At 47.2% G+C, this 20,068-nt stretch overlaps 1 protein-coding gene across 3 annotated transcripts in view; it reads left to right on the forward strand.

The window, feature by feature from the left end:
* Window positions 1–20,068, forward strand: part of C2QH8orf33 (chromosome 2q C8orf33 homolog) — a 429,781-nt gene that overhangs the window by 109,016 nt on the left and 300,697 nt on the right. For 2 of the 3 annotated variants that reach the window (XM_069646954.1, XM_069646955.1), the window contains exon 4: window positions 17,798–17,935. The exons of the other annotated variant lie outside the window; for it this stretch is intronic. In XM_069646954.1, the coding sequence (XP_069503055.1) occupies window positions 17,798–17,935 (138 nt within the window). The remainder of the gene's footprint in view (window positions 1–17,797; window positions 17,936–20,068) is intronic. 3 annotated transcript variants of the gene reach the window in all.

The following is a 20,068-nucleotide window of genomic DNA, read 5'->3' on the forward strand; positions in this document are numbered from 1 at the left end:
GATTCTGTTTCTTCCGGCTCATGGTTTTTTGGTATTCTTACCTTACGTCTGGTGGTGCTGCTACCAAGGCTGGTGACTATTTCGGCTCAAGGAGACAAAGAGAAGGACACAGGCCAGAATGGTACTATGCAGGCATGGTGTGATGGACAGTGGTACTGGTGTCATGCAACCTGCCACAGGAGGAAGAGGCAGGAACTGAGGACATCTCCACACCCTGCCAATGGAAAGAACTGTATCTGGCGTTCACCCAGGTCCCCCCCACCCCCCCGAGGCCAAGAGTCGTGTTTAACCGAACCTTGCAGGGACAGATCACTTGCCCTGTCACACACCTCCTTCCTTTCTACTAAGCCCCACTCCTCTTTCCACCAGCTATCTTCCTTTCCCCAAATGTTGTTTGGGACCTTCTTCTCCCCAACGTCTCTGCTCCCGACTATTCTGTAGAAATTGAGTGGAGATCTTTTGGGACAATTATAAGATATGTTCCCACTGCCCCTCGAGTCATGGTCGCTCTGTTCACCCAGTGGGTTATGAGTGGTGTTCTATGATTGACATAAGGGCTCCATCCATACATAAAACCCAGAAATTGCACCCCAATTCCAGAGCTTTGGGGAGATTCGGGATAACAATGACCCTGGTCTTCCAAACAGTGCCCCCCATGTGATTTGGGACCCTTGCCATGCTGTAAGTCATCAAATCATTGTGAATACTGCAGGTACCCATGTTGTTCTCTGCATACTAGTTGGTAGGGAAAGCGGCTCTGGCCATATGGTGTTGTTGGTGTTGCCGAGTTTAACAAGGCCCTCCCTTTCTACACCTCGACATGGATCATCACCAAAAGGTTTCTTCCAGCAGGTCACCCCAGGCGTATAGTTGTCGATGGAAGGAGCGCCCTTTGGAGTTTTTCTCCTGCCAGTTCCCAATGATATTGGTTTCACTTTGGGGGCAATGTCAGATTCCGGGTGCCTGGTGAGCGGGCATAGAACTTCAATGGGCCCACCGCTTCCCACAGACCAGCACAGCATTTATCCTGCCTTGCCTTTGCTTTTCTGAGGTAGGAGGGAGTGCAAGTCTTCTGGGCATTGCTGTAAGAGGCCTGCCCTAACTTGATCATCCTTCACCTCCTCCTCCTCCTCCAAGAGTCATCTGGTTTATATCTCTGTGTTTCTCATGGAGTGGTCATCTCTGAGGTTATTGGGTCCTGTCAGGTCTTGGATGGATCTTCTATGTGCAGGCCTTTAACCTCCTGCTGGATCCTTCCCCAAGGTTCTTGCTTGGGTTGGTCCTCCTACTGCCTCAGCTCCGACTCCGTCAAGTCGACCATCAGTTCCTCGGTCCCAGTATGTATTCATGGAGTACATCCTTGGGCCTTTCCTTTGTTTCTGATCCTGGCACGGGTGCTCCCTTTCCTGGGGAGGCCAGGTTATTTGCTCCAGACCAGGCTCTACCAATGGATCAGAGTGGGCAAGGGATGGCCCCTCATGTTCTCCATTCTCTGGCTCATTCCCGTTTTCTCCACATTGATGTAGGACTCGCTGGGGCTGACATTAGTCCTCTGTCTTTGCCCATGTCACTGCAACAGTTGCCATCATTGCCACTTACATGACTCCTTCAGGCGGCATACCCTTCACTAAGCCCTTTATGAAATCCTCTAGGTCCTCTTGCTAGGAAGATGTTGTGCCTTCAGTGATGGAGCTGGATTCGCACAGTGTGCCCCAACCATCTACGAAGGTGCTTTCCCTCTCTGGGTCTTGTTCGGTGATCCCACCAGAACATGCTGACTATCCTCCCCTTCCATGAAGTTGGATAGGAGTGGGAGAGAGGTTGATCAGCAAGACCTGGACACTACCATGGTGCTTGGCTGGGTTCACCACAGTAAATAACTGGTGGGATGGCACAGTCCAGTTTATTTGGTGTGGAGTGAAATACCCAAAGCTGTCAATCGACCGGTCTACCCTTCGATAGGTCTCAAACGTGATCTTGTCATTCGTAGGGACTTAGTAGTTGTAGACACTGAACCCCTTAAGCATTTTCCATGGGGTTCTTTAAATAAGTGGTCATGGATGGATCATTCAGTGCATAAAAAATCGGACCTGGGACTCTGTTCTTATCTGATAGTACCATGCAGGGGTTAGCATCTAGACTGGCTTCTACCTTTGTGCCTTCAAAAGGGGGCTTATGCCCAACCCCTTTTTTGTATGAGGGTCTGCCAGTCTCCCACCATGAGGATCTCCGGGTGGGGATTTGCCAGTTCGCAGAGAACACTGCGCCTTATGCACTGGTGAGCAACATGTCCTGAAGTGTGCTTGTCCCTCTGGGCTCACCGTGCCCTGTCTCACACCAGGGTAGTGTGGGTAAAATCTGTGATCTGGCTCTGCCGCTTTTCTCTGCAACTGCATTCAAGCTCTTGCTGGCTGCTCCCCCATTGATTACCAAACAGCCAAGACCCAGAAGAAACAGGCAATCTTCCTTTAAAGTCGTCCAGTGTTGCTGTTGCTGCTGACATCTCTGATCAATTCGGAGATGAAGAGAAAGACACTGGCCAGAATGGTGCCTTGCAGCACAGGGATGATGGCATGTGGAATTGCTATCATCGAACGAGGCAGAAGAGGAAGAAGAAGAGGAAGTAACTGGGACCCTCTCAACCCACACACCCAGCCTCATGGGAAGGACTGGCTCTGGCATTAACCCTGGTGTAGGCCTCAAACCCCAGGCTGAGGGGGATCCCTGCCCCCACCTGACCGGCACAGATCACTGTCCCTGTCACAGACACTAGGTCTCCTTACCTGGTAGCAAAGGACTGCTAAAACTATAGGGGACTTACAATTATATGGCAGTGTATATTGTTACTGGTTTAAATGCTTTGTTTCCCACTTTACTACTTAAAATTTTTCTTGTTTCATTAATTTCAACTGCTTATACTGATTTCAACCTCATAGCATGGGTAAGATCACCAGCTGTACATAATTAATTAGTACATTTTGTACTTCTGTGTTGCCTATTTGTTTTGCCCATTTTATGTTTGTTGTTAGCTGCAGTATTATACCACCCCCATATATCCAGAAGTCTGCCTTGGTGCTGTGTTTACTTCAAAGTGTCAATTACCCTGTTCACTAACTAGGGTGGCATTTTAGATATCAGACTATGTCAATAGATCATCTGCGTGTATGGGGAAAAAGAAGGGAAGTCTCAGTTCTACCCCACCAGTGCGGTTTGAGCAGTAAATAACTCTGGAACTTTGGAAGACCCAAATGAAGAAATATAAAGGTTGGGTCGAGATCCAGGAGCCTAGTGTAAATTGCAGCACAGCAGGAAAATGCCCAATGTTAACAAATGGGAAATGCGGTAAAGACTTGCTTCTGAAAAGTATTTACCCCTGGATAAGAAAGCCCACAAAAAAAACTATTAATCCCAGCACCCAGTGGTAAGTACACATAGCGTTGGTGCTAGGGAAACTAACAAACCCAGTAAGTGCAGGGCTTCTTTTCTAGGAGCAGTTTAAAGCAATCCAGCCCCCAGGAACTTGAGCCCTAAGCTAACGGAGACCCTGATGACCAAAATCAACAAATCTTCTTCCCACAATGAAACCCCTCATGCATGTTGTGAAGGCACTGGCGAGAAAGACTCTGGGATGGCAGGAGAATCTGGCAAAGTGGACTTTGGCAGGCAAAAGGAGGTAACAATCTAGCAGAAGACAGTTCCCAGCATAGAGGAAACCGTGACGGCAATGTAGGATGGCCCAAGGAGCAGATGAGGCTGGGTGTCTTTGATGAATCTGATGGACTAATCAGTGTTTTCCTGGCAGTGAATGTCATGATGCCTACCCCCGGGGCACCAGACCAGGTCCAGCAACCCCGGAAGCAGGCATCAAGTTATTTTGAGCAAGCCCAAAAACCCCTGCTAGGGGCTGTTTGGGTGTGGTCCTGGTGCCTATGGTGCCAGGCTCATATGGAGAGTCAGTCCTGGCGCCATAGGCGCCAGGCTCATAGAGTAGAACTTACCTGATGCAGACCATGCTGCAGAGCTCCAAGCCAAATGAGGCTTGGAAGGGACTATTTTACCTTGGGACTATTTTTTACTCGGGTGGGGCTGGGGTAGAATACTTACCTGGGACTACTTTGGAAGCTATTTAAACCACGCCCGAAGAGCAGCACACGCTTCGCGTTATTCTGCATCCAGCAGCGTAACGCTCACCGTGTCTGCAAGCCTGCATCCAGTCTTCTGCCACGCCCGCCTCGAGTCTGCTGCTCCTAGAAAAAGGGAGGAACAGAAGGAGAAGAGGTTAGAATAAGAGCAAAACCTTCGATCCTTACCTGAATTCCGTATCCACTGCGCCTTCGAGCTGGAAGAAAGAAGCATTTTATGCGCGCCGCCTCGCCTGCTGCAGTGCCGCGCTGAACTCACTGGCCTTCGCAGCATCCTCACGATCCACTGCATCCTTCTGCACGTTCCTGCCGCACTCTGGCACCTATGGGGAACACAAGAACAGCAAAGGTGAGCCAAGGGAATAAACAGAGGCAATAGTAACTATCCCATAGACTTACCTGATTACCGCTGGGGGTACTATTCCTCTTCATGGGTCGGCGCAGTCTCCATTGCATCCTCGCCGTACCCCGGCCCCTAATGGGAACGAAAGGACAACAAGGTGAGATAAAGGGACAAACGAGGGGAACTCTTCTCACCACAATAGTCTTGCCTAATTTTACCGCCAGAGGCATTATTCCCCGAACTTCATATTTTCTCTCCACACCTGAATAAGGGAGCAAGCAACAGGTTACATTCTGGCCTTATTTTATTGAATTGTGTAGGATAAGCCAAATCAATACCTGAACTTTGTCATCTACCACGAGGAACTCTTCGCTGGTTTCAAGCTGCAAACTGCAAGGAATCGGACAAGAGTGAAAGTCAGACATGTGAACTCTTATGAACTACATACTTTTCGGAGTCAATATTGTTCTGGAACTCACCAATTCCTTCGAGCCAGTGAAACAACTGGTTATCAACGCGCCCCTGCGCTCAATGCAGGATGGAGAGCTCATCTTTTCAAACCATCAGGTGAGACTATAAGAGGGGGCATCAAAGGTGATCTGTGGGGAGAACAGCGGAGGTAGGGGGGTTTACGCTCAACTCCACGGGTGGTTAATCCCCTTTCTTCATTTGCAGAAGAATATTCCTACGGGCCAAGCAAACAAAGCTAGGTGGGCCAGTCTAGTCCGTCATCTCGGCCCTACGTGTCACATTGGTGGAGACCGCAGCTGTCCAGTTCAGATCAACGCCTCTGTGGGAGCCAGGTGAGCGTAACAGTGACCTCCTCCCATGTGGCCAGGGGATGGCAGCCACTACCTGATCCTGACCCTGGAGGCGGCTGTATGAGGGAGGATCACATGGGGGAGAACCTCTGTGGAGATATCATGACTTCATTGTGTGAGACACAGGATCCCCTTTCCCCATTCAGGATTAATCCCCCATTTGCAAAAATGTTAGGGCCCATTGTGGTGTCTTCACTCTTTCACCCAGGGAGAGTAGTGGAAAGTTTTGGTCACATCCCGAAAGCCAACTTTCAACTAACCGGCCTTGTAAAATTATGAAAGACACTTCCCAGCTCCACATACTCTTCTTCCAAACATAGTTTGCCTTTAGAACATATTGCAAACATTTACACAATATTCCCAGAAAGGGACTACTGTTCCCACAATCCCCACAACACTGGTATGGGGAAGAGGAGAGGAGTAATGATGATCACTTCCCACTGTCAGCAATCTAGTCCTTCCCCAAATCCTATTGGCCAAAGCCAATACAAAAAGGAGGAATACTCGGGAAGTGTGAGAGTACCTGGAGTACCTGGCTGCAGGAATCCTGTGCTGGAGAAGGAAGGGCTGAAAACTGCTGTGCCAAGAGAAGAATGGGGAACCCTTGCCTCCCAACTACCTGTGAGGAGCTGGAAAGCACTGGAGGTGTCAAGAAAGCCAGCCCACTCCCTCCAGCAGGAAGGAGAACCCCTGGGCATTAGCAGAGTGCCCCAGCTCAGAAAGGACCGCAGTATCCCACTGGGAGACCAGGGAAAGTTTGTTGTCTTACCCAGCTGGGGTGAGACCCGTTAAATTTGATGGTAACAAGGCTAAAGAATTTTGCTGGGGAAAGAGAGGGCTTGTCTTCTCTGTTGCAGAGGCAGAAGGAGCTCAGGGGTAGACGTGGCCTCTCCACGGCAGGCAGACAGAGGCTGGAGGCATGAGCAGGTGTGCGGAAGCTGTAGGCTCGAGTCGGTGTGTAGAAGCTCGAGGTGCGAGCCGGTGTGGCGAAGTGAAGGAGCTCGGTGACGGAGAAGGAAAGAGACATGGTGTGAGTGAGGTGTGTCCTAGGAGACACCATGAACCGCGAGGGGGTCCCTGGTCATCCGGCAGCCACGAGAAGCAGCGTTGTCCTTACCAGGAGCCAAAGAGAAGCCAGCATGCAGGAGCCGCGAGAGAGCCTGGAGAGACGTCAAAGCTGCCCACAGTGGGAACCCAGTGACTAAGGTACCCTGCATAAGTGGGAGGAAGCCTGAAAATGCTACAATGAGTCTGCCCGAGCAGAGTGGAGACCCTGGGTCATTTCAGCGACCGCACCAAAGAGAATTACAGTATTGGGAAGTTATGGAAAAGAAATGACCAGAAGATTGTTTATGAATCTAAAGGGCAGAAGATTTTGAACTGGCAGGAGAGTTCACCAGGCAATTGTGAGTGAGAGCAAAGTCCTGGCAGGAGAGTACACCAGGCAGTTGGAAGTGCTTAAAGAGTTCCGGCAGGGGAGTATGCCAGGCAAATTGCAAACCTACAAGGAGTGTCCAACAGAAGCAGTCTTTGTTAAACCAAGAAGGAACTTCTGGTAAAAGAAGGAACTTTTGTTAAAGGAGAACATACAAGGCTGAACTGTGTTCACCTAACAGGATAGTTGGGGCCAAGGAAGCCATAAAGAACGGTTAGACCCAGAGACATTTGTGATACCAGTGAAGAATCTAGGAGAAGGGAATCACCCTCTGGAATTTAGGTCTTTTCCATAAGAACACTTTTTTTGCAAATACCAGGTTATAGACATTTCCCTTGTCACTTTATTTTGTTTTAGTGTGAGGGTCGGGATAGAACATTTGGACACGAGGACGGCTTTTGATTTATGACATCCTGCCAAAACCAAATCCTTCGCTTTAGTTTTTTTTTGGAAGACTTTACCCCCTACTTCTTCACTACTATCCCAAAAGATGTGATACCGTGTACTCTTCTTTCTCTCCCACATCCTCCCTCATTCTCTTCCTCCCCTCCTCCCCACACTTTATCTATCGCACTTCCCACTCATGAACCTCTACCCATCCTTCGCTCTACCAACCCTTTGTGTGCTCCAATTGATAACCTTTACCGCACAAATGAAGGAGCTTGCATCTGTCGCCTCAACTTACACTGACATCGGTCTTCTTCAAACTCTCTGAATTGGTATCTTCAAATCTTGTACAAAACCTGCCATCGAGATACCTCTTATAAATAACTGTGCTCACCCCAACAACCTTCCATTCCTGTCTCTCCTTCCCTTCCACTCTAAAATCCTTGCCCACTCCCTCTAATCTGGATTCCAGTCGAAACACTCAACTGAGACTGCTATCATCCAGGTCAACAATTTTCTCACCACTGCCCACCACTCTCACCACTGTTCCATTTTCATCCTTCTCGACTTTTACACTGCATTCAAAATTGTTGATTATCTCTTTATGCTTGGATTTAAAGAACACTCTACTGGACTGTGTGTCCTCTTATCTTTCTAATTGCTACTGCCCCATCTTGTGTGATTCCAGCACCTCCTCCCAAACACCCCTGCCAATGGCGTTCCTCAGAAATTAGACCTAGGTCCACATCCCTTCACCCTATACACTGCCTCCCTTTGCTTAATCCTTTCTTCCCTCAACTTTAACTATCACAAAGGGGATACTCTCTAGGTTGTACAAAGCTATGATCGAGACCTGTCTGCAGGGGAAGCAAACTTTTCAGAAATACTGGGAAGAGTTGGCTGGTGAAGAGATACCCGAGGAGGACTGGGCGCGATTATATAAAGTGGTCTTGCAGGGGGGGTTGTTTACCTCCACAATTGAGCATAACTTTAAACTATTGATAGGGTGGCACAGAGAACAGGTGAAGGCGTCCAAGATGTTTCCGGGAGCATCGCTGTGGTGCCCCAGGGGACCCTGGCTCATATGTGGTGGAGATGCCCCAAGGTACAAGTCCTTTAGAAGGAGGTGTTGAGCTGGATGGAAGAGGTGACGGGGATAGGACTGGATCTAGACCCACTGCAGTTGCTGCTAGGGCTACTGCAAAAAGACAGGGAAGAGAATATACTTCGGAGGATGTGGGAAGCCATGCTAAGGGCGGGGAGATTGGCTATGGCTCAAGGTTGGAAAAAAGAAAGGCTCCCCTCGAAAGAGATATGGGAAGGAAATGTGCGAAGCATGATGATAATGAAAAGCTCACTGCAGTGGTGAACGGTTGAATGGGTGAATTCCAGGCAGAGTGGTCTGCCCTCCTGCTAAAATGGGGGGTTGGAGGAAGGCATCCTGGTGGACGGACCTGGTGATCATGGGTAGGAGAAGGGGCCCTGGAGGGGAGCCGATGAGGGTGAGTAATGGATAATATGAGAACCTCTAAACCTGAGACATTGATGGAGATATATTGCACCATGGACTAAGAGTTGACTTACGTGCATGGTTAGGGAGGATGTGGGAGATCATGTTGCAAATGTCTTGTTCTCTTTGTAAAGGCTAATGAAATCAAGTTAAAAAAATATATTAATAATAACGCAGTCCTAGTGGTGTCTTATCAAAATAAAAGGGCCTATATTAATAAACCTATTGCAAATCCTTACCTTTAAATACAAATAGCGTGGGAAACAGTGTTATGTAAAAGAAAGAAGTGTCCAAGAAATTATAAGTCAGGATATTCATGCCGTTGGCCTCACTTCCTCACGTTTTCAGGACGGGACAAGGTGACACATTGGAGCTTAACACAGCCTCTGGCTTCTCTAGCAGGAAGGTGCAGTTCTAACATTAGCAACAGGACCTTCTGTGCTCAAGTCTCTTTGCCTTTCAAAGTCTCTTCTATCAGAGGGCCTGACGCGATAAACAAAAAGTTCATTATTTTCCTCTCAGGATTTCACACATGCTCAATTTCTCAGGTGATTCACTATTCACCCCGTATACCCCTCAGCTGGGTTCAGATCTGTTTCATGCCGGGCTAGAACCAATTTTAATTTCCTTTAACGCAAACTTGCTTTAACCAAACGCTCTCAGCTGATCTCCCTCATTTGGGCTCGGTCCAACTTTATCTACTTTGTCATCAACTTTCTTTACTCTATTAACATCGAAGACTTTCAATTGTGCACAGGATTCTGCTTGACCCATTGCATGGCTACTTCGATTCACAATCCCTGTCACTCTTTTTGCTTTTGCCACCTTTCAGTTGGATACCTTACGGAGACCTTCAAATGAGCACGCACGCGGTATCTGACCACTCTAAGGTTTTGTATCTTGGTTTCAAAGTTCAGTCACTCATCTGTTGTCCAATTTTACTCGCGTTGGTTATCACATGCCCTTCATGCACTGTTCGCTTCAGCGTTCACCATACAATGTTGCTGCTTGCAATCTTGGCTTCAACACAGACTGGTCTGGTATCGGCCTCCCCAACTCACCGGCTGTTTTTCTTTCACTGGCGCTGCTTTGTTGTAGGTGATAAGGACAGTACCACGGCGGCAGCCGATTCTCCCTGCCTTGATTATCGACACGGGAGAGCCCTGGGTACCTCGGACACACAATGCAGGATTCTTCTACCTGGTTTCCTGGTCTTATGATTTCTATTCTCGAGGTTTCGTGAAAGTAATGGTTCCTTGTTGAAAAGGTCAAGGGCACTTCCCTCCTGGCAATCCCCTTCTGTTTTGCCTTGCCATCGTTCACCTTGTGTTAAACTGCCATCTGTGAACTGCTGCTTCTGCGTGTTCTTTGCCTCACTCAGAGTGTGCACTCCTGCTCTGCCTTTCATCCATGTGGGGAAATATAATGGAAGTCAGGTGTGCGGGATGGCCAGTAAGTGCCTGATTATCGTATTCTCGGTAGGATAGCTCACGGACCAACACAGGTTCGATCCCCGGGTCCGCGCTTAGTAACCTCTGGATATTAAGCACTTTATAAATAACATATCATATATCATATCTAGTATTGGGACATGCCGGGTATACAGCTCGGGTGTTAGTCCGTTTTCTCTCATAGCGAGCTGTCCATGAGAAAGTGTTCGTGTTGTGAAGGGGGGGGAGACTTGAGTTCCTAAGTATCCTGGTAGGATGGGATAAAGGTGTTACAGGGAAGGGGATACTGCATCTCAACATCCGGTTTTCCAATCCCGCTCTTCGAAGACCCCTCACCCAGGAGATCCTTCCGCACTGGTCCAAAAGCGATGGGCATGTCCTGGCCACCTAAATGACTCATCCTCGTGGACTAGCGGGTGAGACACCTTCCGGTTTCTCACATGACTGTCTTAGGGACTAGTTAGTTTCCCCATAAGAATGAACAAAACAGGCAAGGAAATTAAAACAGAAGCTTTACTGACCCCCAAAACTCAGGAAAGAGTTAGAAAATAAGCAAAAAGACTGGGGGTCCCATAGGAATCTATGGATGAAAAGGTGCAAAAAGGATCTTTTCTACCAACATCCTTACCTAAAGCGCAAGTGCAGACCTGGGAAGTATCAACATAGCAACTCCCTAGTAATCGGGTGGTTGCCAAAAATTGAATGGATGCACACATTTTAGAGGGGGAAATTCATTCTCGGCCTCCTATTTCCCTATAGCTAAAGAAGGCCTGTTCTATCAGATGTTCTTCTCCTTGAATGTTTCCCTAAAGACACAGAGAAAGACTTCAGACATCTGATAAGCATGTGGAAGCACTGCTGGTGTGCAGCAATATCCTACAACCATCCAAATGTGGAGCTTTGTTGGAAGTTGTGGCTTTCCCCCTCTCTGTACCTGACAATGAACCGGCACTGGTGCCTTGTCTTGTTTTGTCGACTGGTGGGGATAACATGTCAGACCTCTTTCACACTCGCTTATCTCTTTCGATCCTTCGTTGTGTTTCTTTGGTCAGGAAACAGGCACCGAGATGTGGATACTGAGAACCAGAAGAGAAGCGTAAATAACAGACCAGCTAATACAAGGTTATCACAGCAAGACTGAAGACAAAGGCAAGAACTGAGCAAGTAATGTTGTTGCCTCAAGAGACACATCTACCTGCTTACATAGTACACTGTGGAATAGTAATTGAATCAAGCACCAGAACTTTGCTTTTGGACTGGGTCTGTCCAGCATCTGCTGTCTCCTTTGCTCTTAATTCATCTTTCACTATGTGCCTGCTTCCAGACATTCTTTAGCCTTCTTTCCCGCCAGAGGTTGAAATCGTTAGCTAAAGACTTCCTCTGGACTCCAGGGACCATCAGCTGTTGCCCTTCGGCAGCCTGGGGCTTGCAGAGGATGAAAACAGAAGAAACTCCCTAAAGGTGTCAGACCCTCTAGCCAGTAGTTACTCCAAGACTCTGGTTGCCAATAGTTTAACATTGGGCCATTGAAATGCAGTGTTGTCTGAGTCTGTGGCGCCACACACAGAACTACCCAACATTTTTCCCCTTAAAACAGCACCAGACCATAGGACAGCATTGGGCCTATCTCTAGCATTGGGCTTAAACAACCATTGCCAAGCACCAAATGCTGGAACTGATCAACGGTTCGAACCAGAGCTGCAAGGCTACTTGGTGGTGGGGGGCATAGAGGGAGTTGCTAGATATTCTAAAACCTTTCTCCTATTAACGGACACTTCTTTGAATGTTACCCACCTGCAACATGCCAGTATGGTTACGTTTTCTTACTGTGGTAACTAAATAATAAAAGGACTTGTAACTAAATAACTTAATGTGGACAGTCCTCTATTCTGGAAAATATCTTGTGATGCTGTATTTTTGTTGTCCTACTCCCCCTCTGTGGTGTGCCGTGGCTGTTCGACCACATTACCATAGGTGAGCTGCAGTAAATGTGTAGGATTCCGAAGCTTTACTAAATTAGTGTGGTGTTTTGGGGCTTGAATCCAAAGCTCTGGAAATCCCCCTCCCTCCCTATGCTTCTTTATCATTGCAAACTCCTATTGATCAGACATGCCTGTTTATATAATTGTTATAAAATAGAATAGCTCTCTGTGAATTAGTATGTGGGTCTCTATGTGACAAATATCATTACTACAGTTTATTCAAATGTGTAATATTGGTGTAAATGGAAATATGTTTTTCTATGAGCGTGGCCACCAGTTGTGTATAAAAATCGAGTTAGTGCAAGCAGGTTTGAGAAATGTATTCCTAATGAAGTGTTCTGATGATGGCAATTACTGCATCGATAAACCTAACCCAAGTTATCATATAATGGGTTAGGTGAGAGAAGACGTAGCGCCATAACACACCTGATATGGCATTTGTAACGCACCTATACACAAGTGTTTCGAGGCGCGACGAGGCAAGGGAGGGGGAACAGAGGGAGGACAGACAGCGATCCTACTAGGCCAGGTGTCATTCAGATCGCGCAAGTGCATGGGAGGGGGAAGGAGGAGAAGTGCGTTGGGGCAAGGGGGACAGGACAGTGCAGTACATGGCATAAAAAATAAATAAATAACAAGTAAAAGTACGGCCAGCAGCTGGCAAGTGCAAGGGTAAGTGCAGACATCAGGTGTCAAGTGCTGGAAGTGGGACTGTAGGGATACAGAAAACAGTCTGCAAGGGTAGAGGTTGCCTGCAAGGAAGTTCAGTTGTGCGACTGGCCGGGGAGGGGACCTGGGCCCGAGATCAGAGGGTGCCCAGGTAACCAGTGCAGTTTCAGTGTCAGCCATGAAGTTAGCAAGGGAGAGGAGGAGAAAAGGCAGAAGCAAAGAGAAAGGTTTTGAGGTGCTTCTGGAATCAAAGATGATTCTCCTCAAGTTTCAGGGAGGCAGGTAGGCTGTTCCAGAAGGAAGCCCCAGCCAAAGAAAGGGATCTTCCACCAACTCGTTGCTTGGAGAAGCGACTGACCCTGAGGGAGTTGGAGGCAGATGAACGAAGAGCTCGAGAAGGAAGGTATTTAGGAAGAGAGAGTTGAAGGTATTGAGGCCCCAGAAGGCCTTGTGGACGATGCAGAGGGGTTTTGAACTTAATCCTCGCAGCCACTGGGAGCCAGTGCACAGATTTCAGTCCTGGAGAGATACGATCCCTGGGCTTGAGGCCAAGGACAAGTCTCGCAGTCCTGTTCTGGATAAGTTGCAGAGGGCGGAGAGTAGAAGCAGGCAGATTTAGAAAGAGACTTTTGCAATAATACAGCCTAGAGAGAACCAGAGCTCTGGAGACAGTGAGCTTTTGGGGAAAGGTGAGGAAAGGAAGAAAACCTCTGAGGAGGTGCAGCTGGTAGTGTGACTTCTTAGAGATGTCAGAGATGTGAGGAGAGAAGGAGAGTGTGGAGTCTAAGATTACCCTGTGGTTTTTAGCCCTGCAGGTGGGAGCAGGAAGAGGGCCAAGAGAGGCCGGCCAGAGAGCTACAGGAAAGGAGGGAGCGGGTGTGCCGATGAGGAGAATTTCAGTCTTACTGGCATTAAGGCAGAGGTCATTGGCGGCACACGACTCCTGGATAGTAGACAGACAGTCAGAGATGAGGGAGGTAGAGGAGGCGGCCGAGGATAGCCTGAAGATGAGCTGGGTGTCACCCGCATAGCACTGGAAATTGGGGCAGAGAGCGGAGATGCAGTGTGCATTGAGTGCCAGGTTTTGGTTGAACAGCCAGGGAGAGAGGTTAGACCCCTGGGGGCACCACAGGTAGATAAAAAGATAGCAGAGAGGAAGGACCCAAGTTGGATCTGGGAGGGTCGGTTTGAGAGGAAAGAAGTCAGCCAAGCCAGAGCCTGACCAGTGATACCCAGGTTATCACGGAAACGGTTGAGCAGGATGGCATGGTTGACAGTGTCAAAGGCAGAAGAGAGATCAAGCAGGATGAGGATGCAAGGGATGTTAGAGTCAAGGTTGGAGAGCAGGCCTTCACGGATGTTCAGGAGAGCATTTTCCGTGCTTCTGGCTGCTCTGAGGCCAGACTGATGGTCATGAAGTCAACCAACAGATTCATTGTGGAGATTAAGCTGGGAGATGGCCAGTTTCTCCAGGAGCTTGCCAAGGAAGGGAGTGATGGAGATAGGGCGACCTCTTCATAATGAACACACTTAACTTTCCACTTTGAAACAAAGTCAAAACTATTCGCTTTGACTGCAATTCTTTAATGTCAACCTCGCCCACCAATCTGCCATTCTGTGAAATATTCTCCTCCTCCAGAACTCCGGGACTATCTGATACTTCTAACTGTAAAAAAAAAAATATGTAAAATCCTGTCTTTCATTTCTTTTCTCTATAGGTGTACAATCGCCTGTAATATTCCCTTGGCGGAAATATTTCAACTACCACACTGTTTCTTAACTTTGCTGTTACTCACTCAACCACATTATTCTCCCTTCAAAATAACTACAGCCTTGTAACTGAGGTGGGATGGGACCGAGATGGATTAAATGCAACTGTTAAGATGGATTTTCAAAAGCAGCTTTAGGGGGGGGGGTTTGAGGTCTAACCTAACTCCGTCAAGGTGGGAGATGGAGCAGTAAGCTTAGACATCAGGAGATATGGGGGTGGAATAATGGTAAAATGAGACACTCATTGAGCACTCAAATCAAAGTTGGCAGTAAGACTCAACAATGAAAATAACAGATAAGTACTACTACCAAATCAATACTATACACATACATATATTCACTGTGGGTGATCTCACTAGAGGTCACCAACACTAAGTGTTTCAATTATGATACATGGACAATTGTGTGCAGTGAAGCAAGTGAAAGGTATATAATGCAAAAGCATTTGAAATTCAGAGAAACTAATGTAAGAGCAATTTAAAAACAATCCAAACAGTTTTCCCCAGTTTTATACAATTAGACCACATACACTTAAAATGTCCTTCCCTGCTAATGTAGGCCTAGTGCCCTAAAAACCCAAGTCCCTAAAAGATACCTTTTCTAGATAGTCGGGGGGTGGGGAGGGGTCTTCAAAGTGAAGAAGCAATTTGTTGCAAAGCCAACAGGTGAATAAACTGTTCCATTGATGAAAGCAGGAACGTTTGAAAAATTAGGGATCCTCTCCCAAGCCCACCACTCTAGGGGAAGCTCAGGGGGGGTTGTCCCTGGCCAGAACTCCCCTGATTACGATGAGGCAAGGAGAGGTAGGGTCAGGACTTTGCACCTTTACAACCCTAATACGGGATGAGGAGTGTACACAGCTCTGCGGGCTTGCATCCCCCTTACTCCGATTCCACTAGAGACCTCTGCTTTGGTGTCTACGTTCATTGGGTCCACTTACTTCAATCATTGATTCTGTTGCCAACTGTCCAAGGACTGCAGGTTCAGTGTTGCTTTTCGGCGTACGGTTTGGGTCTGGTTGGCACCGGGGCTGAATCCAGCAATACGATTCCTGATGTTTTGTAGCTGGACGACGCAGGCAGCCTGAGATGCAGACCACCACAAGTCCAACAATTGCAGAATACACCCAGGCACACAACTGAAGCGACCAGCAGCAAAGAACACTATGCCCAGGTGATGGCAGGCGATTCATGTGGTGAAGACGAAAAACTGCTCCAAAAAGGCCGCTCTTCAAGATGGAAAGCAGCAGCTTCAGCAGGACTGTTCTTAGGCCTCAAGCTAGCAAACTATGATGATCCAAGCCAAAACAGAGATCGATACACACAGATATCCTGGACGGAGCTGTTCAGCTCACAGGTCGGTTCCAGGACACTTCTGAATTCTCAAGAGGGCAGAATTAGCTTGCAGATGCTTAGACCGTTTTGGTCCCACCAGCTTATGGGTCAAAACACAGTTGAGTCTTTACGAGATCAATTCAGAAAGGCAATGCTTTACCAGGACTTGGCTGGAGGCAATACCAGATGACTTCAGTGGCTGACTTCTGATCTTCGGTGGGTTGGAGCTCTTCATAGGGTATTGGCTCCAAACGATGATCTGAAGAATGGCTACAGAACGCCTTCTTTTATCCTAGATTTGAGCCAGGGTCTCACCCCAAGCCCGCCAATGGAAATGATCTGCACCATTCAAACTGGCACGTGCTGTCCACTCATGCACATCCTCTTGCACCACATCTGCCCAGAAAGGGGCATACCACGGCCCAAAGTCGGACCTGACAATCCAAGCCTCCACCTCCGTCCAGTGCTCACTTTGCCTCATTTCCCGGTAAAGGCTATGCTTTTCCCGGAAGAAAGGCTTCTCATACATGGTATTTCATGACATGAGAGGGCAGGAAGGACGACAAGATGGCCAAAGGAAAGGGCAAAACACGTGTGGCACAGCCATTTTTAGTACAAGGTACTGAAATTGGCATTATACAGAGAAATGCAAATGTTTGTGCAAGAAGAATGAAAGCCACGGTAGAAAAATACCAGCACATCATGAAAGTAACAGAAATCTTACTAAACGAAAAAGGGATAGGAGGTACCCCTGTTGCGCCTCACTGAAAGGTGTGCAGCTTTAAAAACAACAGCAAATCTTGCCGGGTTGGGGGCAGAGTCCCCCTCACTGGTAGCCTTGGAGACTGACCAGTGCCCCCAAAACAGATGAGCTAAGCAAGGGAAGTAAAGCAAAAAGGCTTTCCTTACCTTCAAAAGTCAGGACAGGAAACAAACTATAGCAAATAGTTGTGGAGGGAGCCGGTGGGGGTGCCCACTGATGTCAATGGAGGGAAATCTACAAAAAGAAAGTCTTACATAACGGTAACTAAGCAGACAAACTGTTTAGTTCCCACCCCGGAACCCATGTAAACAGGTTACCTTACTCTCAGTAAGTGATGGCCAGGCATCTCTATTGCCATCCTTTCCTTGCAAATTGCACTTATCCCTCCACATTTCCACCCAACAAAAACGGCAGCTTTAAAATGATTGTGAAAATGTTGAACAGTAACAATGTATTGTTGTTTAAACAAGACTGCAGTGCTGAATATGGCAACATAAGATCATCCATAGATATCCGACCCATTGATCCCTTGATGTTTTATTTGCTCTAATGCCCACCCAGACTCAACTGCCATAGATTCTCATTTCCTTTCACAACGAACATTAGTCTTCATCCTATCCTTAACTCCTACACCATTCCACCTGTGCGGTGAAAAGAGCACTGCATTTTATATACCATAATGGTTTGCTGCTGATATAGTGGCACCTGCTTCAGGTGATGCAATAACACCTGTACGCAACAGTTTAAAACGCCTTTAATGGCTTTGAATGATAAAACATTTAGTTAGATACAGTGAACAGTTATCCTTGTTATTGTATTACAATAGTGCATGGTTTGGTCTCTATACATTTTTACCTGGATTTGTAAATTCCTTTTTCATTATTCCGGTTAGTCGTATCATATAGGGTAGGTCTGAGATTGTTAATGGGGACCTTCCGGTGGAAACCAGACTACTGCATACCCTTGGATGTCTTGTGGCACCGGGAAGCCTTTAAAGTGTACTGCCCCGTCACTAAGAACATTTTCCCCAAGTTGGTATTCTCCTTTCTTTTGTTAGGATCATATAATAGTTTCTCTTTTGTCTTTTCCCACCTTTTTGGTGTTTTTACTTGTAGTTTGTAGGTACTGGCCTCTGTTTTTGCTATTTTAATGTAAATGCTCATCAAATTGCGCTCTGTCTCTGCTGGCAGTGGGTGATACAAAGCGCATCCTGAAGGTCCTGCGCTCCCGCAAGGCACCCTTTGTGAAGAAGCGTCTGGTTATGCGGCAAGTGTTTGGAGATTACCGCGTAAAGATGACTGAGGAACGCCGCAGGTTGGAGAAAGCATGTAAGTGTAAGAGCAGCTCTTGAGGGAGGTTGGGGAAGAGGAGGATTGAAACAATGTAGATATTGCAGAGGAGCAAAATTGCGGGAGCTCTCTGTAAATGTACACATCTAAAAACATGCATTTATACTTGGAAATGTGTTTTTCTGTTTTGAAGTATAGTACACGTCTTCAGGACCAATTGTTTCATATGTGCCTCAGGCGTCCTTCCCTACAGTGCCCAGGAATGCAGCACATGATTGATTCAACAGAGACCTGGAGATGCTTTGCTGACTCATCCTTCACCTATGCTTCAAAAACACTTCCTGGCGATTTTATTCTATGCAAAGAAGAAGTGCTTCTTGTCCAATCCCGTTTCCTCCATATTTGTGGGCTGTGGGATGTCATCACCACTAAGGGAATGGGACAGGAGTGTGATGCAAAGCAGCATTCCACATAATAAAAAAAGGGTTCTGTGTCTTAAGACTGCTCGTTGGAGGCTTCTCCAAAAAAGACTGCCTCTAAACAGTGATATTCTGCAGCCAATGAGGGGGGGGGGGGTTGCCCTCAAATCCACAAAGAATATGTCTCCTCTGTCCCCTCCCTCGTGGTCATCCCCCTCCACGTCATTTCCTTCCTTATGGAAGAGCAGGATTCAACTACATCAGGGGGAGGTTAACCAGCTGAGCCTCCAATACATCGCTTCACTACCACACTTCCCCATCGCCGCCGCGTCCTGGCATTGTGCCTCCACTCCTGCCATCCAGCATAAAGTAAACTGACCCCAATGTGCCTCCCTGATCTCTTCACACACTTAGTGGCTTCCTCATGACTTCCTGCTTCTAGGAAGTATTCATTCATCTCAAGTCCGTGTTTCCTGGGTGGTCTCTTTAAGAGGCAGCCCCAGAAATGTAGCTTGAAGACCATATATAAAAAAAAAAAGAGTTGATGTTGCTCATGTGTGACTGACCACACCCCTTGCAGTAAGATGTTGGCATCAACATAAGTCGTGTTCAAATAAAGGTTCAGAGCTTCTTGCAGCTCTTAGCTTGTAACCAGCTTTCCCTTCCCCAAGTTCAAGGTAGTTCATAAGACACAGTGGTTCCCCTTCCCCAAGCGTTCGGTTTCCGCTTTCCAAAAAAACTAAATTCCTTGGGACACTTCCCAGCTCTTCTGAGATTGTTACCTTTGACCAATTTACATATGTAGTTCCGTTCCTTGACTTTCATTCACATAACGGTTCTTGGCGATACAAACATAAGCTCCTTTGTGAATGCTTTTAGTGGTTTTTCCATATAAGGGCACACTCGGTCTAGGCGCAGTTGTTGGACTACATAGTTCCCCCCACGCCCCCAATTACAGGTCACACAACTGATAGACCTTACTTGCTGCTTTTTCATCACCACATGGCCAGTGCTTCAGTTTGACAGTGGTGCTTGATTCATTAACATATATCACACCCTCTTGACATTGTATGGTGGCTTGGTTTGCCACCATGCACTTGTTGCACTTCCTTATATTCTCCTGGCTTTTGCCAATGCTTGGTTTCTCATAATATACAGTTCCTTAAATCCTCTTGGCTCTTGCCAATGCTTGTTCATCAATATTTCTTGTGGCTCTTGCAATGCTTGTTTTCTTATATCACTTATATCATTATCCTTGTATCAGGCAATTTCTCCAGCATTGGATCTTTCATGGATTCACATGCTTAGAATATTCCCCGTCGTCAGGCTGGGAATCCCCGGTACATTATATAGACCCTTTCCCGTAGGAAAACTTTTTCGACGCTTATGCATCCCATCCACCTCGTTTTGTATCATGCGTGCCCGCACCGTCAGGACGTCATGATATAAATACAGGACCCGCCCCCGCGCTCCCTCAGATTTCAACCGTCTTTCAAAGTAGTGGGATCCTCGTGATTACTGCTAGTAGAAACTAGGTTGTTTTTTCTGTTTCGCTTCGGCGACGTTCATATTCTGGAGAATTATGTCTGGAAAAGCGTTATTTCGCCCTTGTGCGACATGTGGCCTCAAAAAAGTTTATGAAGGAGATGCCCACATGGATTGTATCTACTGTCTCCACCCGCACCACACGGCGGATACATGTGAGATATGCCAGGGTTTCTCCCAAAAAACCCTTAAGGACCGTAAAAGAAGG

The sequence above is a fragment of the Ambystoma mexicanum genome, chromosome 2q (genome assembly GCF_040938575.1).
Source record: "Ambystoma mexicanum isolate Mex_15411 chromosome 2q, UKY_AmexF1_1, whole genome shotgun sequence".
Lineage (NCBI taxonomy): Eukaryota > Metazoa > Chordata > Amphibia > Caudata > Ambystomatidae > Ambystoma > Ambystoma mexicanum.